Below are 26,614 nucleotides of genomic sequence, written 5' to 3'. Positions count from 1 at the left end.
AGCTCTGTGACCACCATGCTGTCAGGCTCCCTCTAACACAAACACAACTGACGTGACTCGCCTTATTGCCATGTTCACTTTACGGGCTGGCAGGGGCCACACCCACTGGGCCTCCCTGTGTGCCCATCCTCTCTGACCTGAAGGTCACCGTGTAGCCAGCTAAGCAAAAGCACCTATTCTGAGGGACAGTCTCCAACTTGGGTGTCACCTCCTTGGTCCCAGGTACAGAGGAGGGGACAAGGGCTGGGTCCCTCCTGTCACTGGCACAGTAGCAAAATCAAAACACCAAACCACAAACACTGACTCCTAGTGACCACACAGGACAGGGCAGAGCTGCCCACGGGGTCTCTAGCCTCCTATTTCTCCTGCAGAGCTACTAGTGGGCTTGAACCGCTGACCTTTTAATTATTTATCCACTGTGCCACCAGGGCTCCTTGGCATGGTCTCAGAGGGTGGAAATGAGGTTCCTGTGCCAGATGCCCATGCCAGCCACACACCCTGTCACAGGCAGACATTTGGCACATACTGTGGCTGCATCTGTGTCATTTGTGACTGGCTCTAGACAAGCTGAAGGTGGGTGATTTTCATCTGTGGCCCTCGGCCAGGTTCAGATTGTCTTCCTGTCAAGCATTCTTCTAGGTGGTATAGCACTGGTCTGTGCGTTGCTGTACAGAGGTAACTCGTGGCTGCTGTGATGCTGAAGCCTGTGACAGTGATGTGCCAATCGTGGTAATGGGTACCCATGGTGGACAGTGTTGGCTGGAGCTTCCCGACTAAATCAAGCCTGGAAGCAGGAGCGGCATCCACTTCCGAAATTGGTTGCCTCCGGAAACTATGTATGAACAGTGCTCAGGCTGTTTGTTCATAGGGTCGCTATGAGTCGTCTACGACTCGACGGCATTAAACAACAACAACAACAACTAGACATGTGTGCACAAGATCTACAACCATACTTTGCGGGTGACATGCCCTGTCACGTTCCCACACAGCATGGAGTCAGGGTGACGCAGACTGGCATGGCCACCTCCTGTCTGTCCTCAGAGCCCCCAGAAGCAGGTCTGCACTGAGTCCCGGAGGTTCACATAGGGTGGGCACACCACTTAGTCTCGATGGAGGGTCTCCATGACCAGCAGCACCTGCCTATGGCTAAAGCCCTCCCCCCTACCCCTCCTCCACCCCCTCCCACCTGCTCTCACCTCCAGCGGGACCACCTGCATCAGGATGGCGAAGTTGGTGAGGTGCGTGCAGCGGCAGACGGAGAAGCTGAGGTTGCCATCTGTACGGGCGCAGCCCTGGTCCGACCAGACCCCTCTCCCTGAGCTGTGGGCACAAGAGAAGCCATCAGGACCACATCCAGATCAGAGGGCTGACACAGCGGCTCCCTGTCCCCGTAGGTCCTCAGGCACAGGCAGTGTTCCCACTCTGGTCACCAGAGGAGCTGGACTGACAGCAACGGCTAGAGAGTGAGCCCGTTCAGGTCAGTGCCAAGAATCAAGGGCACTGTCACAGGGACGTGAGTGGGTAAGAGCAAGTGAGGACTGATACGTGCTTGTCCTGCAGCCTGTGACTCCCCTGCTGGCCAGTCTCCATACAGCACGCTGAGACATGGGCCCCAGTGTGTGGGGTCAACCTCCGCACTGAGTGTAATAGCACTCATCCCACTTCCTCCTTGTGCCTCCCATTTCCATTCATCCTTTTCTGCTGCCTCCTGAGGTGAACACTGCCTTTTGGTTTCACATGGTGAATTATTCTGGGGAGCCCGCTCCACCTGGGTATTAATCACTGTCTAGGCATGTCTGTTATTTGGTTATACAATGACCCCCGGGCATGGGTTCAGTTCCAGGTTTGGACGGTATCTAAGCGCCACAGTTTTGGTGTCCCACCAGCCTCTATCAGACCAGGAAGTCTGGTGGGTTTACATTTTGAATTTTGTTCTACATTTCCCCGCCTTCTTTTCGGTCCCTCTCCTGTGATCCTGTTCAGAGAAGGCAGTGGTAGCCAGGCAGGGTCTAGCTAGAGAGCATCACAGACAAGCTTCATGTCCATCAGGGGTTGGGTAAATGAAGAATAATATAGACATGTGTTAGAACACAGACATGCAATGTGTAGACGCTGTGTGTGCTGAGCTCTGTGTGCTAAATACACAAACATCGACTCAGCAACGCCTAACAAAACAACAATATATACACATAAGAACCAGGGTGGCAGATTCCTTTGCTGCACGTGAGTGTGTTAATTTTCTTGGTTGAAACAAGACTAAAAGCTTACAGAGTAAGTGGAAAAGGGAGATGCATGCTGAAAAGCGAAAAAAGAATGCACCACAGGAGTTCTGCTGGCTTAAAAGTCTTCTCAAATTAGATGGTGATGTTTTAATGAATTATGTTCAGGAGATTGCAACTGTTGTGGTTCCCAAACATTACCAAGAGAAAATGCAATGTGATAGGAACAATGAAAAAGATGACACAAAAATGGAGTTTAATATTCAGAGAAACAAAAAGAGCCTTCTAGACCAGCATGGCCAGTACCCAAATTGGATGAGCCAGAGGCAGAGAAAGAGGCTGAAAGCAAAGAGCGAAAGAGGGAAGGGAAAAATCAAATCCAAAGCAGCACAGGCTGCAAAAGGTTTAGCCTGGTAGACTCAGAAAGACTTTAAAAAATGCCACATGCAGCAGGGGCTTGGTTACAGTGTATACATTGATTTCAGTTTCCACCAGATGAAAACTATTTCTGAATCCTAACTGACCTTTTTCTTTTATTCAAACCCAACGTATCTCAAGTTTAGTTTGTGAACTTGAATAAAATACTTTCTTTGGTGAAAAAAAAGGGGGTGGGGGGAGACCAGGGTGGCATAGTACAGACCATGTCAGGCTGTTAACTGAAAGGTCGGCAGTTCAAATCCACCAGCCACCCCAAGAGAGGAAGATAGATTGTCTGCTCCAGTAAAGATGTGCAGACCCAGAAACCCAGGCGGGAGTCACTACGGCCCGTACGCAACTTGGCGGCAGAGGCTTTGAGAGATAGGTACACATACACAAAGATACAGATGCGTATATGCCATGTGCTTGCTATCTATGTTGTTTTGTATTATCTAATCAATTTTGATTCTTAGCGACCCTATAGGACTGAGCAGAGCTGCCTCCTGGAGTGTCCTAAACTCTAATCTTTCTAGAACCAGACAGTGGGTTCAAAACATAGTTAGCAGCCAAGAGCTTAACTACTGTACCACCAACATGCCTTTGTCTATCATCTATCTATCTATCTATCTATCTATCTATCTATCTATCTATCTATCTATCTATCATCTATCATCTATCTACCTACCCATCTATCTATAGACCATATTGTAAATACAATGACCTAAAATACTACCCATCAATGAAATGGAACGTGGCTTAGTGGTGAGGAGTTGCATTGCCAATCCAAAGGAGCATGGTTCAAATCCATCAGGTACTCCGCAGGAGAAGGATGGGCAATCTACTCCCATGTGACTTACTGCCTCTGAAAACCTGCTGAAGGGTAGGCTATGAGTCAGTTCTAACGCCATGGTACACAACGACATGAGCAAAACCCACAGAAAAGGCAATAAATGAATGGAGAGGGGGAAGGACTCTTTTCTTCTAAGACCATAGATACAAGTTACACATGAATTGTTGAGGGGAACAAGCACCCAAGCACTTCCCAGGTGAGGAAGACTGGCGCGAACGGAGGTAAGAAGTCCAGGTTAACGGGTCACTCATTTTTATAGTGCTTGGCCTTTTGAAAAGAAAATGGATTAATGTATTATTCGTATGATTTCTTACAGGATGAAACAGATAAAAAGAAAAGAGCCAGAATTCTGAAGCCAGTGAAAATAAATATCTTTCAAAAGTGAAGGAGATTAATGGAAAATCAATTTGCTCTGTAAACTTTCATCAAATAATACTTTTTTAAGTGAAAGAGAATAAAGATTTGCTCAGACAAAGACCAAGAAAATTATTTTCTGCCAGTAGCCATACACCAAAAGAAAGGTTAAAGAAATATGATGCCAGATAGACATTTGACTCTATTTTGGAATAGTTTGTACAGAATTTCAGAATCTTTGTGGATGAGGCACCAAAAAATGTAAGCAGAGCTAGAAGTAGAATAAGTGAAAGAAAAAAGACTTATCATTTTATCTCTAATTACATTCTGTTGGCGCAGTAAGTTAAGTGTTGGGATGTTAATCAAAAGGTTGGCAGTTCAAAACCATCAGCTGCTCTATAGGAGAAAGATGAATAGTTTGCTGTCATATTCATTCACAGTCTCAGAAACCCTATGGGGCAGTTCTTGTCTTTTCTGTTGGGTTGTTGTGGGTCAGGACAGACTTGATCTAATTGAGTTTGGGGTTTGAGTTTATCTTTAATTGCTCTAGAATATAATTGTCTACAACAACAATAGCAATGTGTTGTGTGCTGACGGCAATGTGAAAGGAAAATGTACAATTAACAGCAGCACGGTGAATAGGTGGAATTGCTTCAATGCCTTGGACGGCATGTGAAATGAGAAAATGTTATTTGAAGGTAGAGACAGATGGATTAAAGACATACACTGTTAATCCTGGAGAAAACTTTTTTTAAAAGAGTTAGAACAAAAGGTATAAGTTTGAAGGCAATACTGGAAAAAGCAGTATCATAAAAAAAATACCCCCTCAGATCCAAATGAAGTCAGGGAAAAACCATACTAGGCAAAGAAAAGACAATACAATTAGAAAACAGCTAGCAAGACGGTAAACTCTAATAGCTAAGCAAGCAATTATAAAAAGGAGAGCAAATTAAACCCAAAGTAATAAAAAAGAAGGAAATTAAAGGAAAAGTGGGTAAACTGATTAAATTGAGAACAGAAATGTAATAGTGAAAATTTTATGAAACTAAGAGTTGTTTCTTTGGGAAAAAACCAATAAAATGTGTAAACCTCTAGTGAGAATGACCAAAGAAAAGATACAAATTAAAAATAACAAAAATGAGAGAGGGACAACACTACAAACCCTACAGACAGGGTAACAGATAACAAGGGAATCCCACAAGAAGCTGCGTGCCCACGTAAACAGACAAATGGAACAAGTCCTACAAACACAATCTGCCAAAATATCCTCTGACGTCTTTGTAAAACAGAGCACTAGTTTACAGAACACTTAACTGTGCTTACGCAGAACCTATACATAGACCAAGAAATAGTCTTTCAAGCAGAACAAGGAGACATTGCGTGGTTTAAAACCACAAAGTGTGTGTCAGTGTTGCATCCGTTCCCCACACCCGTTCAATCTGTATGTTGTAGTTACATACAGTAGATTGAGAATCAACCCATAGCTGACTCTCTGGCAGGTCTTCTGAGGGACTTAATCACATGGGAGGAGACTGTCCACCCTTCTTCTGAAGAGCGGAGGAGTCTGCTGGCCTCAAATCTCATGCCTTTGGGATTGCAGCGCAGCTTCTTGCCACTAGGCCACAACAAAGAACGTGGCATCATGCTTGAAGGAAGACTCATCAACAAGCTGCATTGTGTAGATGATACAACTTTGCTTGCAGAAAGTGAAGACAATGAAGCATTTACAGACACTACAACCTTCAATGCAAATTACATCTCAGCATCAAGAAAACAATCCTTATAAGGCAACCAATAGGCAACATCATGATAAACAGAGAAAAGATTGACACTGTCAAGGATTTCATTTCCTTCGGATTCATAATCAATGCCCATACAAGTAGCAATCAGGAAATCAAACAGCCTATTACATTGTGTTGCCAGGATAGAGAAAGCTCCCCTGTGTTTGGCAGTACTGGCTTGAGAAAGCTTTCCACCTGGGAAGACGGCTGCCACATCTATTGAGCTGGGAGTGGTCCATATGAGGCTGAGGTTTTCCTATCCAATCCGCGTGTCCCATGTCTGTAAGCCCACCCTCTCCTGTCTTCCTGTTTACATGCTTGTATATAAGTGCACTGCATATCCCAATAAAATTGAGCTAGGTTGACGCTCTGATCTTCTCCCAGAGTGGTGTATCTCCATCGTGCTTACCCCCATCAGGGTGTTGCTGTTAAGTTGCTGGTGAACTGACAGTGACAACATTGAATAAATCTGTTGTCAAGGACCTCTTAAAGTGCTAAATAAGAAGGATGCCACATTAAGGATTAAGGTGTGCCTGGCCCACATCATGGTATTTCCAATTCTTCCTATGCATCTGAATGTTGGACGATGACTAACGATGACAGAAAAAGAACTGATGCCTTGGTATTGTGGTGTTGGAGAAGGGTACTGAGTATCCCATGTTCTGCCCAAAGAAACAAATCTGTTTGAGAGGAAATGCAACCAGGTGTTCCTTAGCGGCAAAGATGGTGAGACGCTGTCTCCCATATTTTGGGCACGTTATCAAGAGGCACCATTCCTGGAAAAGGACACCAAGCTTGACAAAGGGAAAAGGTGTGGAAAGAGAGGAAAACCCTCAATGAGATGAATCCACAGTGGCCGTAATAGCTAGGCCCATGATTGTGAGGACCGTGCAGGGCTGGCCAGGCTGTGGTGAGTGAAAAGGGCTGAGAATTAGCTGATGGCAGAGAAGGTGGGTGAGGGAACAACCCAGAGAAGGAAGATGAAGGTGTCTGCACAACTGTCCCTGAACTGGACACATGGACACTGTTGCCTTTCTGCTCTGTAGGGTCTCAGCAGCACCTCACAACTCAGAGTGAAAACACACTGCCTTCCGGCTGGTCCTCAATCACACAGACCCTCCCATAAAGGGATTTCCGAGGCTGTAACTCGCAGCGGGAGGAACCAGTCGTCTTTTTCTCTTGGAGCCCCGGGTGGTTTCCAACTGCCAAGACAAGTGGCCTTTGGGTTAGTGGTGCAACTTGCTGCAGATGACGCCACCAGGGCTCCCCTCAACAGTAACAACGTAAGTAAATATTTTTTAAAAGAAGCAGTCTTTAAAAGTCCAAATAAAAGATTGTACACATTAAAACACACACACACACACCCCCCACATTGAAATAGACAAAGAGCCATAAACTGCCAAACTGCCTTTAAAAAGAAATAGATGACCTAAATAGTTCTGTATCCATTAAAGAAATTGAATTTGTAGTTAAACACCTGCCAACAAAGAAAACCACAGCCTCAGATGGCTTTACTGGAGAATTCCATCAAATATTTAGGAACAAGCAGCATCAATTCCATGCACACAATTCCAAATGTATCAGGAAATGGACCTTTTACTGCAGTACCACTGCCCTGATACAAAAACAAAAAAAAAAAGGGAAGAAAGAAAACTACAGCCTAATAGCCTTCATAAGCGTTGCTGTAAATGCTAGTAAATTAAAGCCAGCGATATGTAAAAAGGAAAACGCAACGTGACAAATGGGGTTTTCCCCGGGAATGCCAGCTGGTACAACATCCAGCTTTACTTAACATCACCCCAAACAAGAAACAACCCTAATGCTCCTCTGCTGGAGAACAGAAAAACGAACCATTGTTAGCTCCACACCATGAAACAGTACTCAGCATCTAAAAGACAGAAATGGGCGAGCTGAGGAGCACTCTGGGTGCCTCCTGCTGACTGAGAAGCCAGACTCCAGAGCCTGCTGCACTGTGGTCCCACCCACACAACCTCCTTACAAAGACAGACCATAGGGAGGAAAGCAGGTTGGAGGCTGACAAGGCTGGAGGTGAGAGAGGAGGAGAGCTCAGATGGACAGGTCCCAGGAGGACGTAAGAGAGGAGGGGAGCTCAGATGGACAGGGTCCTGGGTGTGACCTGGGTGGGCAGGACCAGGGCTGGCTGTGACAGGCCTGGCCTGGCTGCCTCCCCTCCCAGCCTGCTGCCCACAGAGTTGGGCCCTCTGTCGCCCTCTGTACCTGAAGTCCAGGAAAGCGCAGTAGAAGAAGACTTGGTTGCTCTTGTTGGTGGCCTGGGTGTGCTGCCTGAGGTTCTGGAAGGAAAGAAGAGGAGATGGTCAGTGAAGCAGATGGGGGTAGAGCATGTGTCCTCACAGCCGGGACACTCGGTGGGGACCTGCAAGGCCACCGGCTTTTCCTCTAAGTCACCGTGAATAAGCCAGGGCCTCATGATTCGGCCCCTCTCACACCAGCACCTCACCCTGCAGGCCCTCCCTGGAAGCCTCCAGCCTCCGGCTGTACAGTGTCACTATAACACATCAGAGAGCTGGGGGCGGGGGTTTACAGTGGAGCTCAGCCTGTAGAAACAGCAGCCTCAGAAACCCAGGGCTGTCCCTCTCTGTCCCGCAGGGTCACTGTCAGGTGAAGTCACCTCCATGGTGATGGGCTGTCTAATCTAAAAGACACTGTTGATGAGCTGGGGAGCAGGAGAAGCCACATCCAGATGCCACGAGCCACCTCAAGCATGGCAGAGAGGGGTACCCAGCTCCCCTCTTCTCCTAATGTGCCCCCACCCAGAGGGGCTGAGCAGAGCTGGGTGGCCCTGGGTCTACTATTCGGGTCAGGATTCTCAGGCTGAGAAAAAGTGTAACAAGCCAAGTGTGTGTGTAGTCTGAGGGCTCAGGGGTTCGAGGCCACACCCTGATTCAGGGGGCCGTAGGTGGTGACCATTCCTCACTGGCCAGAGTACAGAGAACTGGGCCATCGGTAGATCTCCAGAGAGGCCTGGAACTTTCCATGTCTGGTCAGGAGCCAGTGGGCTTGGACGAACAGGTAGGGGCACTGCTGGGTGGAGGGGTCAGGCAAAAGAGCATCCACAGCTCATGGAGAAGTGGGGGTGCATACAGTGAGTGGGCGAGCAGAGACCAGTGGCCACCCAGGCAGCAGGAGGGAGATCCACATGGCCTCATTGTCACTGAAGAAGAGGAGCATTGAACCTCCCTGGATCCTCAGGCCGGCCCCAGCTCTGAGCCCACAGAGACCCCAGAGAGAAGTCACTGACCCCTGGAGAAGGAGAACCCGGGAACTCTGTGGGCCCTAGAGCCCTGCTGAAGAACACCAGACACCCCAACATATCACAAATAAAATAGCTCCGTCACGTCACTTTCAGCTCAATGACCCTGCAGGACAGAAGACAGCTGCCCCACAGGGCGTCCATCAGAGGCTGTAAGTCTCTACAGAAGTTGGCAGATTCGAACCACCAACCTGTCAGCTAAGAGTCCAGCATCTAATCCACTGGACCATCTACCCCGAGACACGGAGTTGATTCTGACTCACAGGACAGAGCAGATCCCTAAGATTTCCGAGGCTGTAGATCTTTATCTGCCTAATGCCCGGCCCACTGCACCACTAGGGATCTCTAAGTGACACAGGAGCTGGTGGGCTCTATCGTGTCACCATGATGCCCACTACTCATCAGAGGAGGCTATGATATCTGACATCTTCCCTCATAAACCGACGTGCTTACTTATGCATATGCATATAAACGAGCTGGGGAGACACCAGTCCATCACTGTCCCCTCAGCAGCATGAGCTGACGCCTGGCTCCCCAATCCTTCTGCCTGGCCTAACTTCCACATCAGCCTCTCAGCTCACACAAAGGACACTCGGAGCCAAGGGGAAGGGTGTTAACCGGACAGGAAATGGCTTTGATGTCTTGAGTGAAAAACAGAAGAAAAAGAAACTCCCTGTGAAATTGCTTGGTCTGGGGATTGGAACAGTGAGGTTCACCACTGAAAACAAGTGTCTTCAGGTCATCTTCTTGTCCCAGGCCACAGTGGTCAACAAAAAAAGCTTTAGGGGCAATGCTGCACCCCTCTGCAGCCAGGCCCCACCGTGCACACACTCACATGTGTATACACACATGTATACCTCTTCACACTCACTGTGTACACATAGGCACACCTGTGCACCCTCACATGTGTACAAACAGGCACTTCTGTGCACACTCACTGTGTGCACATAGGCACACCTGTGCACCCTCACATGTGTATACACAGGCACACCTGGACATGCATTGTACACACTCACTGTGTACACATAGGCACACCTCTGCACTCTCACACATGTAGATATAGACACAACTGTGCACACTCACGTGTGTATAAACACATGCACACCTGTGCACACTCACTGTGTACACACATGCACACCTCTGCACCCTCACATGTGTACACAGAGGCACACCTATGCACATTCACTGTGTACACATAGGCACACTTGTGCACCCTCACACATGTACACACATGCACACCTGTGCACGCTCACATGTGTGTACACATGTACACCCCTGCACCTTCATATGTGCACACACATGCACACTCACAGGTGCGCACACAGACACACCTGTGCACATTCACACATGCACACCTGTGTATGCTCACATGTGTACACATAGGCACACCTCTCTACTCTCTCATGTGTAGACACAGACACACCTGTGCATGCTCACCTGTGAACACACAGGCACAGCTGTGCACACTCCCATGTGTACACTTAGGCACACCTATGTAAATTCACACATGCATGAAAAGGCATACCTGTGCACACTCACATGTACATACACAGACACACCTGTGCACACTTATTCAGCAGAGCCACACACCCACCCTCGCCTGACTCAGTTGACCAAGGAGAAGTGAAAAGTCTGCACTGGCTGGGGTCAGCCCTCCAACCGGTTTGCTTTCAGAAGATTCTCAGACCAGCTGCCGGCGATGGGGAGATGCGTGCCCTGAATCTAATTGCTCTCACGCACTGGGTCACACGCTGCTTCCTCACCTCTGCCGTGAGCTCCCGCGCCTGGGATGCCGTCCAAGCCATTCAGAACCCTGACACCGTTTCTCCTCACAAATAGGACAATTTACGGCATCAGCAAGGGTCAGGGTCCCAGACTGATTTACTGAGAAAGGACTTCTGAGAGTGGGAGGCAGTGGGAGGTAAATGCATGCAGAGAGGGAGGGAGAAAGAGTGTGTGACAGAGAATAACAGAGAATCAGACAGAGAGAAAAAAAAGAGAGATAGGGAGGGAAAGTAAAAGAGACCGAGAAGGAGAGGGCCAGAATGAGAGAGAACAGAGAAATAAAAAGAAGAGATAGAGAAAGAACCAGAGATATGGGGAAAGAGAGATGGGTGTTTAGAGAGAACGTGAGAGAGAGAATCTGAGGAAATAGAGATGGAGAGACAGGTAGAAAGAGACAGGATGGAGTCAAAGAGAGGCAGAGGGAGGGAGGGAAGGAAAGAGGGACAGAGAGAGAGGGAAAGGGAGAGGGAGGGGGGAGGGGGAGGGGAAAAGAGGAGAGGAGAGAAGAGGAGAGAGGAGAGAGAGGGAGGGAGGGAGAGAGAAGTGAGAGACAGAGAGAAATGAGATGAAGCGAGATAGAAGAAAGACAGAGATGGAGGCTGAGGAAACAGAGATGGGAGAAAGGAGGAAAGAGATGGAATGGAGTCAAGGAGAGAGGCTGGTGGGAGAGAGATAGACAGAAAAAGAGACAGAGAGGGAGGGAGAAGGCCGGAGGTAAAATCTAGCCTGGAGCTGCTTGTCCTATTCAGTGACCCAGCCTGTTTGGTCAAGAGCTGGTGATTAAGATGGAATTAATTTGCATGTTACACAGGGACACTCAGGACCCAGCTGCAGGGAGAAGCCAGCATCCTGCCCTTGACCACTAATTGGTTCTCAAAGGAAAGAAACCCCGTTGTTATATGTCTAATACCAGCGCTGAACGACGTCAAATTTGTCTGAATTAAGACAAACCCATTCGAGTGGCAACAATTTCTCTTCTCCAGAAAACACGGCCCTCAAGTCTCCTGAGTGTCATCCTCCCGTCAGAAACAAGGCTCCTTAACAAAGCCAAGTCTGGTCAGTGTCTCTCAGGACAGCTTCTGCATGTGTTCTTGACGCCCGAGGACATTTCCCTAACCTGCAGCGTGGAGATTCAGAGAGAGTGGCATTACATACATACGTCCTGACAGCATGCAACTGGACGCAGCAGGAGCAAAACAAGGTCAATACCCAAAACTCAGCCGATACAACCCACCATGATCACAGCCGAAGAGGAAAATCCCACCAGAGCGTCAATCGATGCAGAGAAAGTGCCTGCCAGAGTGGGACACATGTGCTTGGGTTAACAAACAGAGCAGCAATTGTCAGAAAGCAAGGACTAGAGGGATTCTTCTTAATATAGGACATTTACCAAAAGAACCCCCCTAAACCTGCGGCTAACTTTATGTCATTGCTGTTGACGTTGTCAGGTGCTATTGAGTCCCCTTCGACTCGTAGCAACCCCATGGACAGCAGATCCAAACCTCGTCCCATTCTGTACCATCATCACAATCTCTACTGCACTCAAGCCCCTTGGGGCCCTCACTGTGTCAGTCCATCCTACTGATGGTCTTCTCCTTAGGTGACCCCCTACTTTTCCCAGCATGATGGCCTTTTCCAAGGACCTGCCTCTCCTGAGAACATATCCAAAGTATGTGAGATGAAGTTTCATCATTCTCACCTCTAAGGAGCACCCTGGTTGCACTTCCTCCAAGATATATTTGTTTGTTCTCCTGTCTGTCCATGGAATAGTCAATATTCTTCACCAACAGTACAATTCAAAGGCATCAGTTCTTCATCAGCCTTCTTGGTTCACTGTTTAACTTTCACAAGCATATAGAGCAATGGAAAATACCATGGCTTGAGTCAGGCACACCTTAGTCTTTAAACTGACATCCTTGCTCTTTCCCTAACTTCACACCTAGTTATTAATGAAAGATAGTGCTTTCCTCAGGAAAAGACCTGGACCAAGATGACAATGTTTGCTTCTCTATCCCATTGTTATTCAGCTTGGTTCTGGAAGTGCTAGACAGCATGATGGGGGTGGGGGAAGGCATGCAGATAGAAAAGGAAGAAACCATTTATATCTGCAGATGATGTGGTCTTCTCTGCAGAGAATCTCAAGTCTACAAAGAAACTCCTAGAACTATTACATAGGGGTGGCAAAGTTGCACGATAAGCATGTAGAAATCAAGTGTATTTTTATACACTAGCAATGGCCACATAAAGAACCCTAGTGGTGCAATGATTAAAGAGCAAGGATGCTAACTGCAAGGCGAGCGGTTCGAGTCCACCTGGTGACTCCTAGCGAAAGAGGATGCACTTTGCTTCTCTGAAGATTTACAGCTCTGAGAACTCTGTGAGGTTATTATGTGTGGGAACTGGGGAAATGGTAGGGAATTTAGTAACGTATGCATGGACACAGAAAGTGGAGATGTACTATTTATAGTAAAAAAGGGAAAATGAGTAGGTTTAATGTTCACAAAGTATACAAGAGTGCTGAAAGCTACAAAATGTTGATGAGATGAAGGAACTCAAGATCTGAACAGGTGGAAATACATGGCTGCTTCACGAATTAGAAGACTCAACATGTCAAAGATCTAAATCCTTGCTGAGCTGAGGAAGACCCTCAACAAGGTGGATTGACACAGTGACTTTAACAATGGGCCCAAGTATACTGGAGACTGTGAGAATGGCACAGGACAGGGCAGGGTACAGATCTGTTCGTAGGGTCACGATGGGTGGTGGTCAACTTGAGAGCATTTAATAATAAGTTTATATACAAAGAGCCCTGCTGGTACAGCGGTTAAGCACCCAATAGCTTAATCAAAAGGTCAGCTGTTCAAACTCTCCATCCGCTTTCCTAAGGAAAATGTGGTCGCCTGCTTCCATAAAGACCTACAGCCTCAGAAATATGACGAGCAGTTCCATTCTGTCCTGCAGGGGTCGCTGTGAGTCTGCATCAGCTTGGCACCAGAGGATTGTGGTTTTAGCTGAGAAACACATTATACACAATTCTTACAAAAATCTGAACAAGATGAGATTATTCTAAAATTGTAATATCAGGTGTGGTTGAACGGGCTCATAGTGACCTAGTGACCTGTGAACAATGATCTGAACCCTGCCCCGTCTTGCACCAGCCTCGTCACCTCTCCTATACGTGAGCCCGCTGTTACGGTCATTGAGTCAATCCATCTCATTAAGTGTCTTTCCCTCTTTCACTGACCTCCTACCTTTCCCAGCATGACGTCCTTCTCTAAGGACGGGTCCCTCCTGACAACATTGCCCAAAGTATGTGAGGCCAAGTTTCACCAGCCTTGCTTCTCAGGAGCACCCTGACTGCACTTTCTCCAAGAACAAGAAAAAGCTAAAAATCATTCTAAAGAAGGAGACTAATACAGTAGAAACTGCTCCATCTGATATCAAGACACATGAAATCGCTACAGGAATCAAGGCAGTGTGGCCCTGGCAGAGGCACAGACACGGGGATCAATGAAACAGAACAGAGATCTAGAAACAGCCATATGCACACAAGAGCGATTGATTTTTGACGAAGAGGTGGAAGCCGTTACTGGAGGAAGGGTGGTCTTTTCAGCAAGTGATGTTGGAATTATCAGATATCCATGGCCTGAAGAAAATTTATTTTCAACTTAAACTTTCACATTGCATGCAAAGCTTAACTCAAAATTAGTAACAGATTGAAGTAAATCATACAACACCCAGACTGTCATAAGAAAACCAGGGGAAAAAACCTGTGGGACATCGGGCTTTGTGAAGACGTCTTACCTATGACCCCAAGACTGTAATCTGTAAATATCAAGAACTCAGACTTTGTAAAAACTGGGAACTTTTGCTCTGTGGAAAAACCTGGTAAGAGCACAAAAAGGCCATCAAGAGACTAGGAGACAATACATCTAGACCAGATAGCCAGCACGGGATTCCTATCTAGACTATGTAAAGATGACTCAAAATGCAGCTATCAAAACACAAAGAATCGGTTTAGGAAATGGGCAGTGGATACGGAGAGGATACAGGGATGGCAAATAAGCCCAGGAAAAGATGTTCAACCTTGCTAGCTGAGCGGGAAATGCTAGTTAAGACCATGGAGTAAAATGAAGACTCCAAATCCTGGCCCATGAAGAATCTGGACACAGTACTGGATGTGTTGTGCGCTGCTGACAGGTGAGGAAGACTGTGGGCCTGATGGGGCGGGGGCAGAGGATGAAGAGCTTTTTACCTATGAAATCAGTTCAGTAACCTGGTTGAGATGACAGGTGGCAGTCACACAAACAACACAAGTGACAAAATGACGTAGAACGATACACACACCCTCCACCTGTGAGGCTCTCCTCGGCTCTGTATGTGGCCAGGGCGATGTGGTCTCTGAAGGACGGTGTATTCTGTCAGGGATATGAGGAATGAGTCCCCACAACCCCCTCGGAGAGGCATACCTCGTTTTACCGTGTCACTTTAGTGCTTCGCAGACAGTGTTTTTCACTAACAGAAGGTCTGTGGCAACACTGTGAGTCCACTGGGGCCATTTTTCCAACGGCACGTGCTCGCTTCCTGTCTCTTTGTCACGTGTTGTCATTCTTGCAAAAGTTCCCATTTTCCATCATGTGACTGTACACTTAACAGACTCCAACAGTGTGTAAACGTAACTCTTCTCAATGCGAATGTACTTCCACTGAGTTTGTGATCCTTCATTAAGTTTCAGAGACGGTAAATCTTAATGAGAATGGGCTACTTCGTTTTCCTTCAGAGAGGCTGGTGGATTCGAACCATTAACCTTTCTGTTAACAGCCCAGCACATAACTTACTATGCCACACAGCTTCTTTTTTACGCTCAGGAATTCAAGGAATGGGTGTGATGCCTCCCGTTCTGCATTCCAATCATTGCAGAGTGTGGTCTGAGCCTGTAATGGAGCTAAGTCTGCTCTACTGGGTCTGTGACTTTCTGTAAATCTGTAATTATGGTCAAATGCTCTCTCTCTCTCTCTCTCTCTCTCTCTGCCACTGGGTTAGAGCTGACCTGGGTTTGCAGAGGCTGTAAATCACACAGGAGGAGATGGCCTATGTTTCTCCCATGGAGCAGCTGGTGGATACAAATCACCAGAGACACTCAGTCTCTGGGTTGGCAGCTCAACTTCCTACCCACTAAACCCCCAGAGCTCCCTGGATCAAAATCAGAATTACTAGAAAGAGAGAAATCCACATACACATCAACCACAAATAGCCAGGTGTCCCAGCTGGAGGACACAGTCCACACGGGGTCCTCTGACGTTCAGTCTCTCTCTGACAGGCGGAATTAGAATCCCCACCAGGTTAGAGTTAGCCACCGGGGAAATCAGCTAGCGAAGGGCTATTTGCATAGACTCAGCCAGCAAAGTGGGTTAAAAAAAATCACAACGGCTTCTCCCACCCTTGCAACGGCGCAGTCAGAGCACACCTGGATCCCGGCAGCATCCTCCTGGGTCGTCTGAGGAAGTCCTGCTGCTCTGAGCCACCAGCTTGAGGCCATTCCCTACAGCAGCCTGACTAAGCTCCCACAGCCAGCAGAGGGCTGGCCTTGGCCACCTTCTGGAACCTTCCCGCCATCATTCTCAGCATGGTGGCCAGCTCCTGCCAAGCTTTCTTCAACCCCACAAGCACTTTCTAGTCAGCAGGAGCCTTGGACACCCCGACTCACATCCCAGGGGTGGAAATTCGGTGTTTTTCTTCAATTCCAGGTGGGCTGGTTCCAGAGCTGAGGCAGCTTCACACACCTGTCTGCCCCAGGGTAATACAACTCCTGCCCAACACCACAAACCACACATGTGCTGCTGCCACAAAATCAACTCTTTTCATTTTATCCCCAGCCCTGGTGGTGGCACAGTGATTCCAGAGCACGGTGGCTGGCCAAATGGTCGGTAGTTCAAACCTCGCAACTTCTCTGTAAGAGAAAGGTGAGGCTGTCTTCTCCCACACAGACCAGAGCTTTGCAAACCTGGGGCTGCTCTCCTCTGTCCTGCAGGTCGCTGTGAGTCAGAATGGATTCAGTGGAGTTTTATCCTGTGATTCCAGGGTGCTCCTTGGAGGCAAAGATGATAAAGCTTCTTCTCTGGTACTTGGAGCATGTTGCTAAGAGAGGTTACTCCTTGGAGAAGAGGATCGTGCTTAGAAATGTGCAGGGATGACGAAGGAGAGGAAGACCTTCAACCAGATGGATGGACACAGGGACTGCAGTAAATGGGCTCAAGTGTGTCAAAGGTGGTGAGGATGGCCTGGGAAGGACAGGTCTGCTGTTGGGTCATGATGAGTCATACTTGACTCAATAGCCCCTAATAACAACCATAGCTCCTGTCATCCAGAATAAAACTATCGTGACCAGTTTGGGGTCGTATAATCACTTACACTGACCACTTGCCTAAAAGTTGTCATTTTAAACCTACCCAGAAGTGACTCAGAAGAAAAGCCTGGCGGTCTGCTTCCTCAGAATCAGCACGTGGGTTCACCATGAATCAGGGTCACTGGACAGCTACTGACAGCTACAACCGAAGTCAAACCACGCCCACCTCTCCCTGGCACCTCAGAGCTCACCAGCTGCCCCCCCGAGCGTCCCCAAATGGCTCAGCCAGAGTCCCCCTTGGACCCTCAGGTGCTGGTGCCCTCTGTTTTCCCAAGGGACGTCACTTCTGCTCCGCAGCCCCAGTGGTGCTGTGGCTGCCAGAATCTGCATGCTGAGATGTTGGGGGTTTCTGGGGTGGGCTGTGCTGGAGTGAGGGGGCTTGGGTCCCCATCTGGGCATACCACGCCCCCATGCCGGACACTGTCTTGTCCGAGGAGTGAGCTCTTGTCTCTAAACCTCTCTGGATTTCGTCTTCCCACCCAGCTCCCTCTTGTTCATGGAACATTTGAGTCATAATTTCTCCTCCACCAGCCTCTTAGTCTGAATTTTCCCAAGCTGTTCCATACCTTCCTTTTATATTATCTGTACTGGGACAGGAAAGAGCCCTGGTGGCATCAGAGATTAAACATCGAGCTGATAATGAAAAAGTCGGCAGTTCGAATCCAGCAGCTGCTCCACAGGGGAAAGATGGGCAGTTTCCTTCTGTGAAGCTTTGCATCCTCAGAAACTAAGTGGAGGGCCACCACGGGCCAGAACTGACCCAGCACAGTGAGAGCTAGCACGGGACATTGGGGCGCAGCAGGTTAAGCACTGGGTTGGTCACAAAAAGTCAGCAGCTTGGACCCACCAGCCGCTCTGCAGGAGAAAGGTGAGGCAGCTAGCCTCTGTAAGATTTGCATCCTCAAAACCCAAGGGGCAGTTCTGCCCTGCCCTACAGGGCCTCTGAGTCACACGGACTTAGTGGCACTGGGACACTTGTGGAGTCGCTGAGCGCCACAGATGGGTAAGCGCTCAACTTCGAGCTGAGCAGCCTGGAAGCTCAAACCCACCCAAGGGACCCTTGGTGGAAAGGCCTGGTGGTCTCCTCCCTAAAGGTCACACCTCAGCTGCTAAAGGGGATCCCGCTGGGCTCTCACAGAGCCGCCTGAGTCAGCCCAGCACCAGTGCCTACAGGAGAGGAGCAGAGAGAAGCTGAGCCTGAAATACGGCCTCACTGTGACCTGTTCCACCTCCCGGGACTCAGCCTGCACCTCTCGGCGCCACTCATGAATCGTCTGCCAGGGGGCCAGGACCCCGGCCAGGTGGGCCCAGGCAAGGTGTCTTCAGAGCAGCCCTGATTTATCACCATAATTGTCTCTCATTCCCACATCTCAGGGGCTTTGCCAAATGCCAGAGAGCCTGGTGCCGGGCTTTCCCACGGAGCCCAGACTCTGCTCTGTCTGAGAAAGAGACTGCAGCCAGAAATGTCCACAAGCAGTGGCCAGCTTACTGGGAAGAAAACTGTGTTCAGAACATCCACATCTCAGCTGAATGGTCCAGAGTCGGTGGCTGGGAGATTTGCCCAAAAATCAGGAAAATTCCAATTATACATTCGACCCTTCCTCACCCCGGGAGACCATCCCAGACTCCCAGGGAGTACAACGTCTACTTTAGAGTTTAAAAGGTTGTGACACTCCCATCTATTTCACTGCCTGCTATGCAGCAGTGGCTGCCCACCCTGGTGGCTTAGTCTGTAAGGAGTTATTAGGCTGCAAAATACAAAGCGCGTGTCTCCAACAGATCAAATCCACTGTTTCTCTGAGGGAAAGGCAGGTGGTCTCTTCCCACTGAGACTCACAGCCTGGGGAAGCTGATGCAGGGTCGTGGAGAGTCGGAACTGATACGGTGGCAGACTGAGTGAATGAACATTCTGATCTGTTTATAGCCTGTTCTGTCGCTGATAATGATAGCAAGTCACGTTCATGCAATCTTGAATTCCCTTGTGACAACATTAGAAATGGCACTGCATTCCATGAACACAGATCAGAGAGGAAAGCAAGAATTGGGGAGTTTTTTCTCTGCCTTCTAGAACACTCTAAGAGGGGTGGACAGCCTATCACTCACCAGCATGCAGGGCCATCTGCATTCCTGTTAATTTCCTTTGTCTCATGCTCCACTCTACTTTATCCCCAAAGCAAGCAAGCAAGCAAGCAAACAAACAAACACACTGCTGTAGCACTGGTTCTGACTCACAGCAGCCCTGTAGGATGGAAGAGAATCACCCCTGTAGGAAGGTAGAGTTTCCAAGGCTGGCATATTTTTGGAAGGAGACTGCTTCATCCTTCTTCCATGGAGTGGCTGGTGGATTTGAACCACTGACCTTGCAGTCAGCAGCCAGGTATTTACCATTGTGTCACCAGGCTCCTCCATTTTCTCAGTCCATAAATAAAAATGCTTTAACCTACTGCCTGTAGGCCCTGGAACACTCACAAAATTCTTGGCGTGATGATTTATTTGTTATTAGAGTTATAAACTAAACTGGCATTTTATTGTGTTTGGGGAGAACATTGTTCCAAGGGGTACAGCACTTGTCTGTCAGTTTGCTGTACTAAGATAACTGGTGGATTGCTGTGATACTGAAAGCTGTGCCACGGGTGTGTCAAATGCTATAAGGGTTATCCATGTTGAACAGGTTTTAGTAGAGCTCCCAGATTAAGACAGACTAGGAATCAGGATTGGCCATCCACTTCTTAAATAACAGGCCTCTGAAAACCCTATGAACAGTAGAAGAACACAGATAGTTATGGTAGTGTAGTGGTAGAGCCCAAATTGGATGTCAGCTGAAATTAGGAAAACAATGACAAGCATTGTTTAATATTTGGACACGATGCTTGGAAGGGTGGAGAGTCAGCAGAGGAGAGCAAGACCCTCAACCAGGTGGACTGACATGGTGATTGCTGCAACGGGCTCTAGTGTCAAGATGGCACAGGACAGGATTTGGTTCAGATATGCTGTTCGTAGGGTTGCTCTGAGTTGTTCTCACTTGATGCCATTTAACAACAACAAAAACAACTATTCACATCAGCAAAAAGGGAGAGACAGCCTGAAAGTCCAGTAGTAGAGGAAAGGATGAACACACCATGGTCCATCCATATGAGACTCAAACTCAGACACTCATTGCCGTCAAGTAAAAATCGTCTCATTGTTGACCCCCTCAGGGGACTTCTGAGTCTGTAAATCACAGGGAAAGAGAATGACCACCTTTCTCCCACGGAGCTGCTAGAGATTCCCAACCACCAGAAAGGCTCAGTCTTTGGGTCAGCAGTGCAACTCCCTACAGACTTCCTACAAAGTACACCCTCTGAGCTCCCCATCGGGATACTACACAGTTGTAAAGAAAAATGAAGTTCTTTTTCGTTATCAGAATGACTCAGACTCATCTTAAAACTACATCATGAACAAAGGATCAAACACATATTGTTTCTCTCTCTCCTACACATACACATACACATACATGTACATGTACACGTACACATACACATACACATACACATACACGAGTGCACACACAGAGGAACATCTCCCAGCCACAAGTGAAATGAAATCGTGATGCACACCACTGAGTCTGTCGAACCTCAAAAATACACTGAGTAAAATAAGTCGGTCCGGACACAAAAGGACATCTTTTGTGCTCTCTAATAGAAAGGATCTACAACAGACAAATAGAGAAACCGCAGCTTATCAGTGGTTAGAAGGAGTTGTTACTCAAAAGGTCAGTGGTTTGAAGCCACCTGCCTCTCCACGGGGAAGATGAGGCTCTTGGTGGCTGGGAAGATCACAGTCTTAGGAGCTCTGTGGAATGGCTCCACCTGCCTTCTTGGGGTCACTGAGCCAGCACTGGGGTTTGGGGGATGGAGGGGTGCAGGCAGAGGAAGGGAAGGAAGATGAAGGGGAGGAGTGACCCAGAACCCAGGGACCTGCTAAGGGTGAGGAGGCTCTGGGAACAGCCATGGCAGTGACGAAACATGACAAACACAGCATCACTAAACTGCTCACAGGGAGGTGACAGAAAAGGCCAAGACGTTTACCACAATGGGGGGGTGGGAAACCCTCAAACTTTTCTTAAGTCCATGGAGCATATATAAAGCCTTTCTCTTGAAATTCTCACAGGATAATTACTCTTCAATGGCTGAATCAAGATTCTCACGCAGACACTGAATGGACGCCTATCAGAGCTGATTGGTGGATCAGGGAATCGTCAAGTGTCACAGTCACTTCAGAGCAAGTCCCAAGATCCCCTGGGGCTCGAAGTCAGAAAAGAGCATTGGGGACGCCAGACCAGCACCTGCCAACAGACACAGAGCAGGCAAAGCTGATCGATCAACATCCCCTGGGAAATACGCCATGGGCTGAATTTACATTTCTATGGACAAGAGCCTTTGAATTGTTACCAGTGTCCTCCTGTGACCTGTGGAGCTGGGCGTTACTGGGAAAAGGGAGTGGACCCCTCCTGGGGTCAGCTAGCCAGAGAATACCTGTTTCTAGGAAAGCCATTTGGGTTCCTTCATGGTCTGCCTCAATCTCTCTTCCAATGTCCCCCTCCCACACACAAATTAAGTGCAACTGAAAAAAAAAAGCAACTCTCTAATGCAAAAAGACTTGGCCTACATCAGGATGTAGAAGAGGCTGGAATGGAGGCACCAGGAAACAGTCACTGGGACCTTTTCCCAAGCTAGAATGAGAAACCAGATTTATCACCTGCCCCAAAGAGTGTGAACACAAGAATATATGAGTCAGTGTTTCCAAGACGCTGGACATCAGCAACAAAAGAAAACTCACCTCTGTCAAGTCACTTCTGACTCATCCTGACCGCGTAGGATGGAGTAGAACCATCTCATCGGGTTTGCAAGGCTGTAATCTTTATAAATGCTTCATCTTTCTCCTGAGGAGGGATGGGTGGGTTCAAACCCTCTACCTTTTTGTCAGCAGCATAACACATAGTGAACTACACCACCAGAGCTCCTTCTGACAAAAGACGTTTTTGTTTGTTGTTGAGTGTTGTCGAGTCAACTACGACTCACAGCCACCCACAGACAATAGATCTGAACTTCACAATCTTGTGCTGTGCTTATCACCTCTGATATACTTCAGTCTGTTGCTACAGTCATTGTTTCAATCACACTCATTGAAAGTCTTCCTCTGTTTTACTGACCTTCCACCTTTTCCAAGCATGATGTCCTTCTCCAAGGACAGGCCCCTCTTGATAACATGCCCAAAGCATGTAAGATGAAGCTTTGTCTTCTTTGCTTCCAAGAAGCAACTTGACTGCACCTTCTCCCAAACATATTTGTTTATTCTCTTGACAATCCATGTGGATATTCAATGTTCTTCTCTAACACTCCAACTCAAAGGCATCGATTCTTCTTCAATCATCCTTACTCACTGTCCAACTTTCTGAGACATAATGAGTAAATGAAATGGTAGTGATCCCTAAATCCAAATCAAACACTAAAATGAAAAAAAGTTGTTGTTGTTACATGCTGTTGTTCTCATACATGAGTATAAGCTTGACTCGTAGCTGACCCTCCAGGGTGTTCAGAGGCATGGAAGGAGATTGATCCTCCAGGGTCTAAATTGCACGGGAGAAGAATGCCCATCTTTCTCATGTGGAGGGTTGGTGGGTTCGAAACACATGACTTAGGGTTGGCAGTTCAACTTCTAGGCTATTAAAGCTCCTTACAAAGAGGAATAGTATTCAATAATGAAAGAAATTTTTTTTAAGTGATCTGGGGGAGAAAGGAGAGGAAAATGTGCAATAATGAATGGACAAAAATCCAACTTTTCTATAAATTTTTGCTAAAATCACAATAAAAATATTTTTAAAAGGTATAGCTAACACATAAATAAAGGAGAAAAAAAAATAGATTCACTTTTAAAATATCCCAAACACACAATTAATCCAAAAGACAGCCATAAAACAAGACAAAGGAAACAGGGGGCAGGTGAGACAAGCAGAAAACAAACAGCAAAACTGTAGATTTAAGCCCAACTATGCCAATCATCACATTCATTACGAATTGTCCCAAAAGACAGAGAATATAACATTGGCTAAGAAAGAAAAATGCAAGGGAGCTCTGGAGGCCTAGTGGCAAGAAGCTGTGCTGCACTCCCAAAGACACGTGGTTCGAATACACTAGATGGTCCTCTGGAGAAGGAGGGGCAATCTCCTTCTGTGCCAGTAGAATCCGATATGATGGTACACAGCAAGAAAAGAAAAATGAAGTTATACGTTGCCTTCCAGAGCTGTATTAAAGAACCACAAGCCAGTCCACTCATTGCCACCCAAATTCAATCTGTTGTCATCCTACGAGAGAGAGGACAACTGTCCCCTAGGGTTGCCAAGGCTGTCCTCTTGAGATGAATAAACAGAATGTGGTATCTTTCTCCTAAGGAGTAGTTGGCAGGCTCAAACTACCTACCTTCTGTTTAGCGGAAGACTTTAACTATGGTGTCATGGGGGCATCACCTTTCTACATTAAGCAAGATATACATTTTAAAGTGAAAGGATATAAATAGAGGGACTAGGATGACACTAAGCAAATAAAGCTGGAGTGACTATAAGTAACACTATCAATGTACATTTAAGTGTGAAGAATGTTACGATGTATAAAGAAATTTATTTCATGAGAATAAAAGTATCAGTTCCTCAAAAGCACATAAGTTCTAAACGTGTGCATACCTAATCACGGAACTTTGAAACACTCCAAGCAATAACCGATGGAACTACAAGGGAAAAGAGGCAAGTCCACAGTTACAGTTGAGATTTCAATATCTGTCTTTCAATAACTGTAGAACAAGTGGACAAAAAAGTCAATAAGGACCTAGAAGACTTAAGCACACTATCCATCAGCTTGATTGAACTGACGTTTATAGAACGTTCCGCCCCTAAATAGTGGATTGCTCGTTCTTCCTCGGTGGACACCATGTATTTGTGCAAACAGACTGTTCTCTGAAGCACAAAGCAGGGTTGATTTGGTGCAGGGGGACTCTGAGACCCTGCCCTTGTAAATCAAAGCCCATGAGGGACCTGAACTAAGCCCCTGTCACAGAGTTCAGTTTGTTCAATACAGAAGACAACCTTGGGACCAGGAGTAGCAGCAGGTGGCAGGCGGCTTATGGCCTGGTTCTTCTTGTTTGTGCGGAAGGTAATAGTCACAATCAGCCTTGTTCTCCCAACCACATGTCTTCCCTGGTCTGATATACAGTCCTTTTCAGAGAGACCCCAGGAGTTATTGAGAAGTTCTCAGATCAGAGCTCTGTGTAGGGACTGTAAGATGGCCCAGATCCTGGACACCACAATATATTTGTTTTTATAAGTATCTAAGACAGGGAGGATCTTCTGAAACAATTCATCAGTCTTTAACCTGCTGGGCTTTGATTCCTCATCTGGAGCCCCCTGGAAAAGAGAAATCCTCTCTTCTAAACAGTTCCTTTTAGTTGAGAAACAGCAAGGAGGCTTTAGGGATTCAGATACTGTGCCCCACATCTTACAACCTGGAACATGATGATCTGTTGCTGAATTTTTCCAATTTGTTCGAGCTGAGGCATTTTTATGAGAATTCACCATACCAACACTCCATTTCTCTTTCAAAACAAATAACAAAGAAGGAAATGAAACAGAGTGTGCGTTGGTATTGTGGAGTCAATCAAAAGAGAGAATGAATTCACGCTGCCTTGTGGAGTATATCAACATAATGCTGCACTGTGTTCAGGTGTAGATGTCCCTAGAACATCCCCAAGGGAGCATCCCACTAAGACAGATGGGGAAACATTTGGAGCAGGGCTACAATAGGAAGGGTTCATGAGCCTTTGAAAATTTGGACCAGAAAAATACAAGTCAAATTCTAGTGCGAGCAATGGCAGAAACACCTGGTCCACCCGTCATCGTTTCCTGGCTGCAATCAACTGCCAATACATCCTGAGGGGAATGATGATGATGATGATGACTGTAACCATCCTCCTCTAAGGAGAAAGGAAGTCTGAGGTAGTGATGCAATGGGCCACCAGCAGGCAATGAATGTGTATTGTTTCAGCTGGAACTCTCTGAATTCCCAGCTTCCTGGATCTGATCTATGCTCCAAGCACTTTGCAAATGAAGCATTTTTGTCCAGAGTTTCACAGGGACAGCCCTGAGCCAACACAGGAAAGATGCTTCCTGGACCACCCAGGGTGATTTGTAAACCACAAGCAGTTTTCCTACTTGACCTGGTTTGAAGAACTCAACTCAGACCTTCTGCTGTTGTGTCACCTGCTGCTCCTACCTCCAGCCAGAAACAACCCCGTTCCTACTTTAGATGAGCTTCCAGATTCCACATTCACCTAGCAAAGGCATGATCAGTCCTGTCAGGGAACTTGTTCAGATTCTTTCTCATATCCACCAAAGCTCATCCTTACAATCCATGCTCCTGTCTCACCTTCTTCTGGGTTATTCCCTCACTATACCATCAACACTGATGCCCCTGTTTTCATACCCAGCCCAGGTAGCACAAATTTTATTGTTCATGATTGTGTGGGGGTTGAGTCAGCTGTGAGGGCAAACTTGAACTAGTATTGTTCAGGAGACAATTCACTTGACGATTTGCTGTCTGTGTGATGATGCTGGGTAGTACATGAGAGAATGTAGATTAAAGTCATGTAAGCCTTTTAATACAGATTAGGAAAATACCCAATGAGCTTTTCATTCCATAGTTATTAACTACAGTGGCTTAGAGTGAGAGAAAAGTGGGCATTTAAATGGAAAAGAAGCTTGTTAACATAAAACCTAGAAATAACAATGAACTTGTGAAACACTACACAACACAGATGAGTCTAGAAGACATTCTGCTGAGTGAACTATCTCGAGGTCCAAAGGACAAATACTACACAGGACAACTATTATAAAAGTAGGATGGAGAGGAGAGAGCAGAGAAAGAATGGATAGATGATTAACACTACACTGGAATGAGAGAAAGGAGGGACTATCTAAAGGAAATGGAGGATTAGGTATTGTGTGTATGACAACTGATAATCTAGAACAGGACAAGCATTACAGAGTGAATTGGGAGAGGGAGGGGCAGGAAAATGTGTATCAGTGAACAAAATAAAACCCATTCTTTCACTAAAATAACAACTTTTAAAAATATATACATATTTAATAAAAATACACATATAGCTGTGTTGCAATCCCAAAGGATTGTTTGTTCAAGCCATCCATTTGCAGTATTTCTGTTTTAGGAACATTGGAGAATGAAGACACCTTACAACCAGCTCATCTTCTCTCTCCCTAGTCTTTTGGGTCTGATTTGTCATCTGCTTCCTCTCACCCTGACAATCACCACTCACTGTTGATTTTTGTATTAAACCAAGCTACTCCTTGGAGGCAAGGATTCTGGGGCTTCGTCTGACATACTCTGGACATGTTGCCATGAGGGACGGGTCCTTGGAGAGGGACATCATGCTTGGGAGGGTGGAGGGACAGCGCAGGAGGGGAAG

At 47.0% G+C, this 26,614-nt stretch overlaps 2 protein-coding genes across 2 annotated transcripts in view; one reads left to right on the top strand and one right to left on the bottom strand.

Annotated features, from left to right (window-relative positions):
* The window catches only part of GPR133 (G protein-coupled receptor 133), a 99,473-nt gene that overhangs the window by 22,006 nt on the left and 50,853 nt on the right, over positions 1-26,614 (bottom strand). The window contains exons 15-16 of the mRNA XM_006900996.1: positions 7,860-7,933; positions 1,197-1,320 (exon numbers count right to left, since the gene is read on the bottom strand). Of these exons, the coding sequence (XP_006901058.1) occupies positions 1,197-1,320; positions 7,860-7,933 (198 nt within the window). The remainder of the gene's footprint in view (positions 1-1,196; positions 1,321-7,859; positions 7,934-26,614) is intronic.
* On the top strand, positions 2,039-2,636 carry LOC102844736 (protein LLP homolog). The gene is made up of 2 exons (XM_006900994.1): positions 2,039-2,056; positions 2,256-2,636. Exons 1-2 carry the CDS (start codon positions 2,039-2,041, stop codon positions 2,634-2,636), a joined length of 399 nt encoding a protein of 132 aa, XP_006901056.1.

The sequence above is a fragment of the Elephantulus edwardii genome, unplaced genomic scaffold (genome assembly GCF_000299155.1).
Source record: "Elephantulus edwardii isolate Elephantulus edwardi_28Jun2011 unplaced genomic scaffold, EleEdw1.0 scaffold00304, whole genome shotgun sequence".
In the NCBI taxonomy this organism is placed as follows: Eukaryota; Metazoa; Chordata; class Mammalia; order Macroscelidea; family Macroscelididae; genus Elephantulus; species Elephantulus edwardii.
The sequence above is the reverse complement of the archived record's forward strand: the minus strand, read 5'-3'. Positions and strand labels throughout refer to the sequence as shown.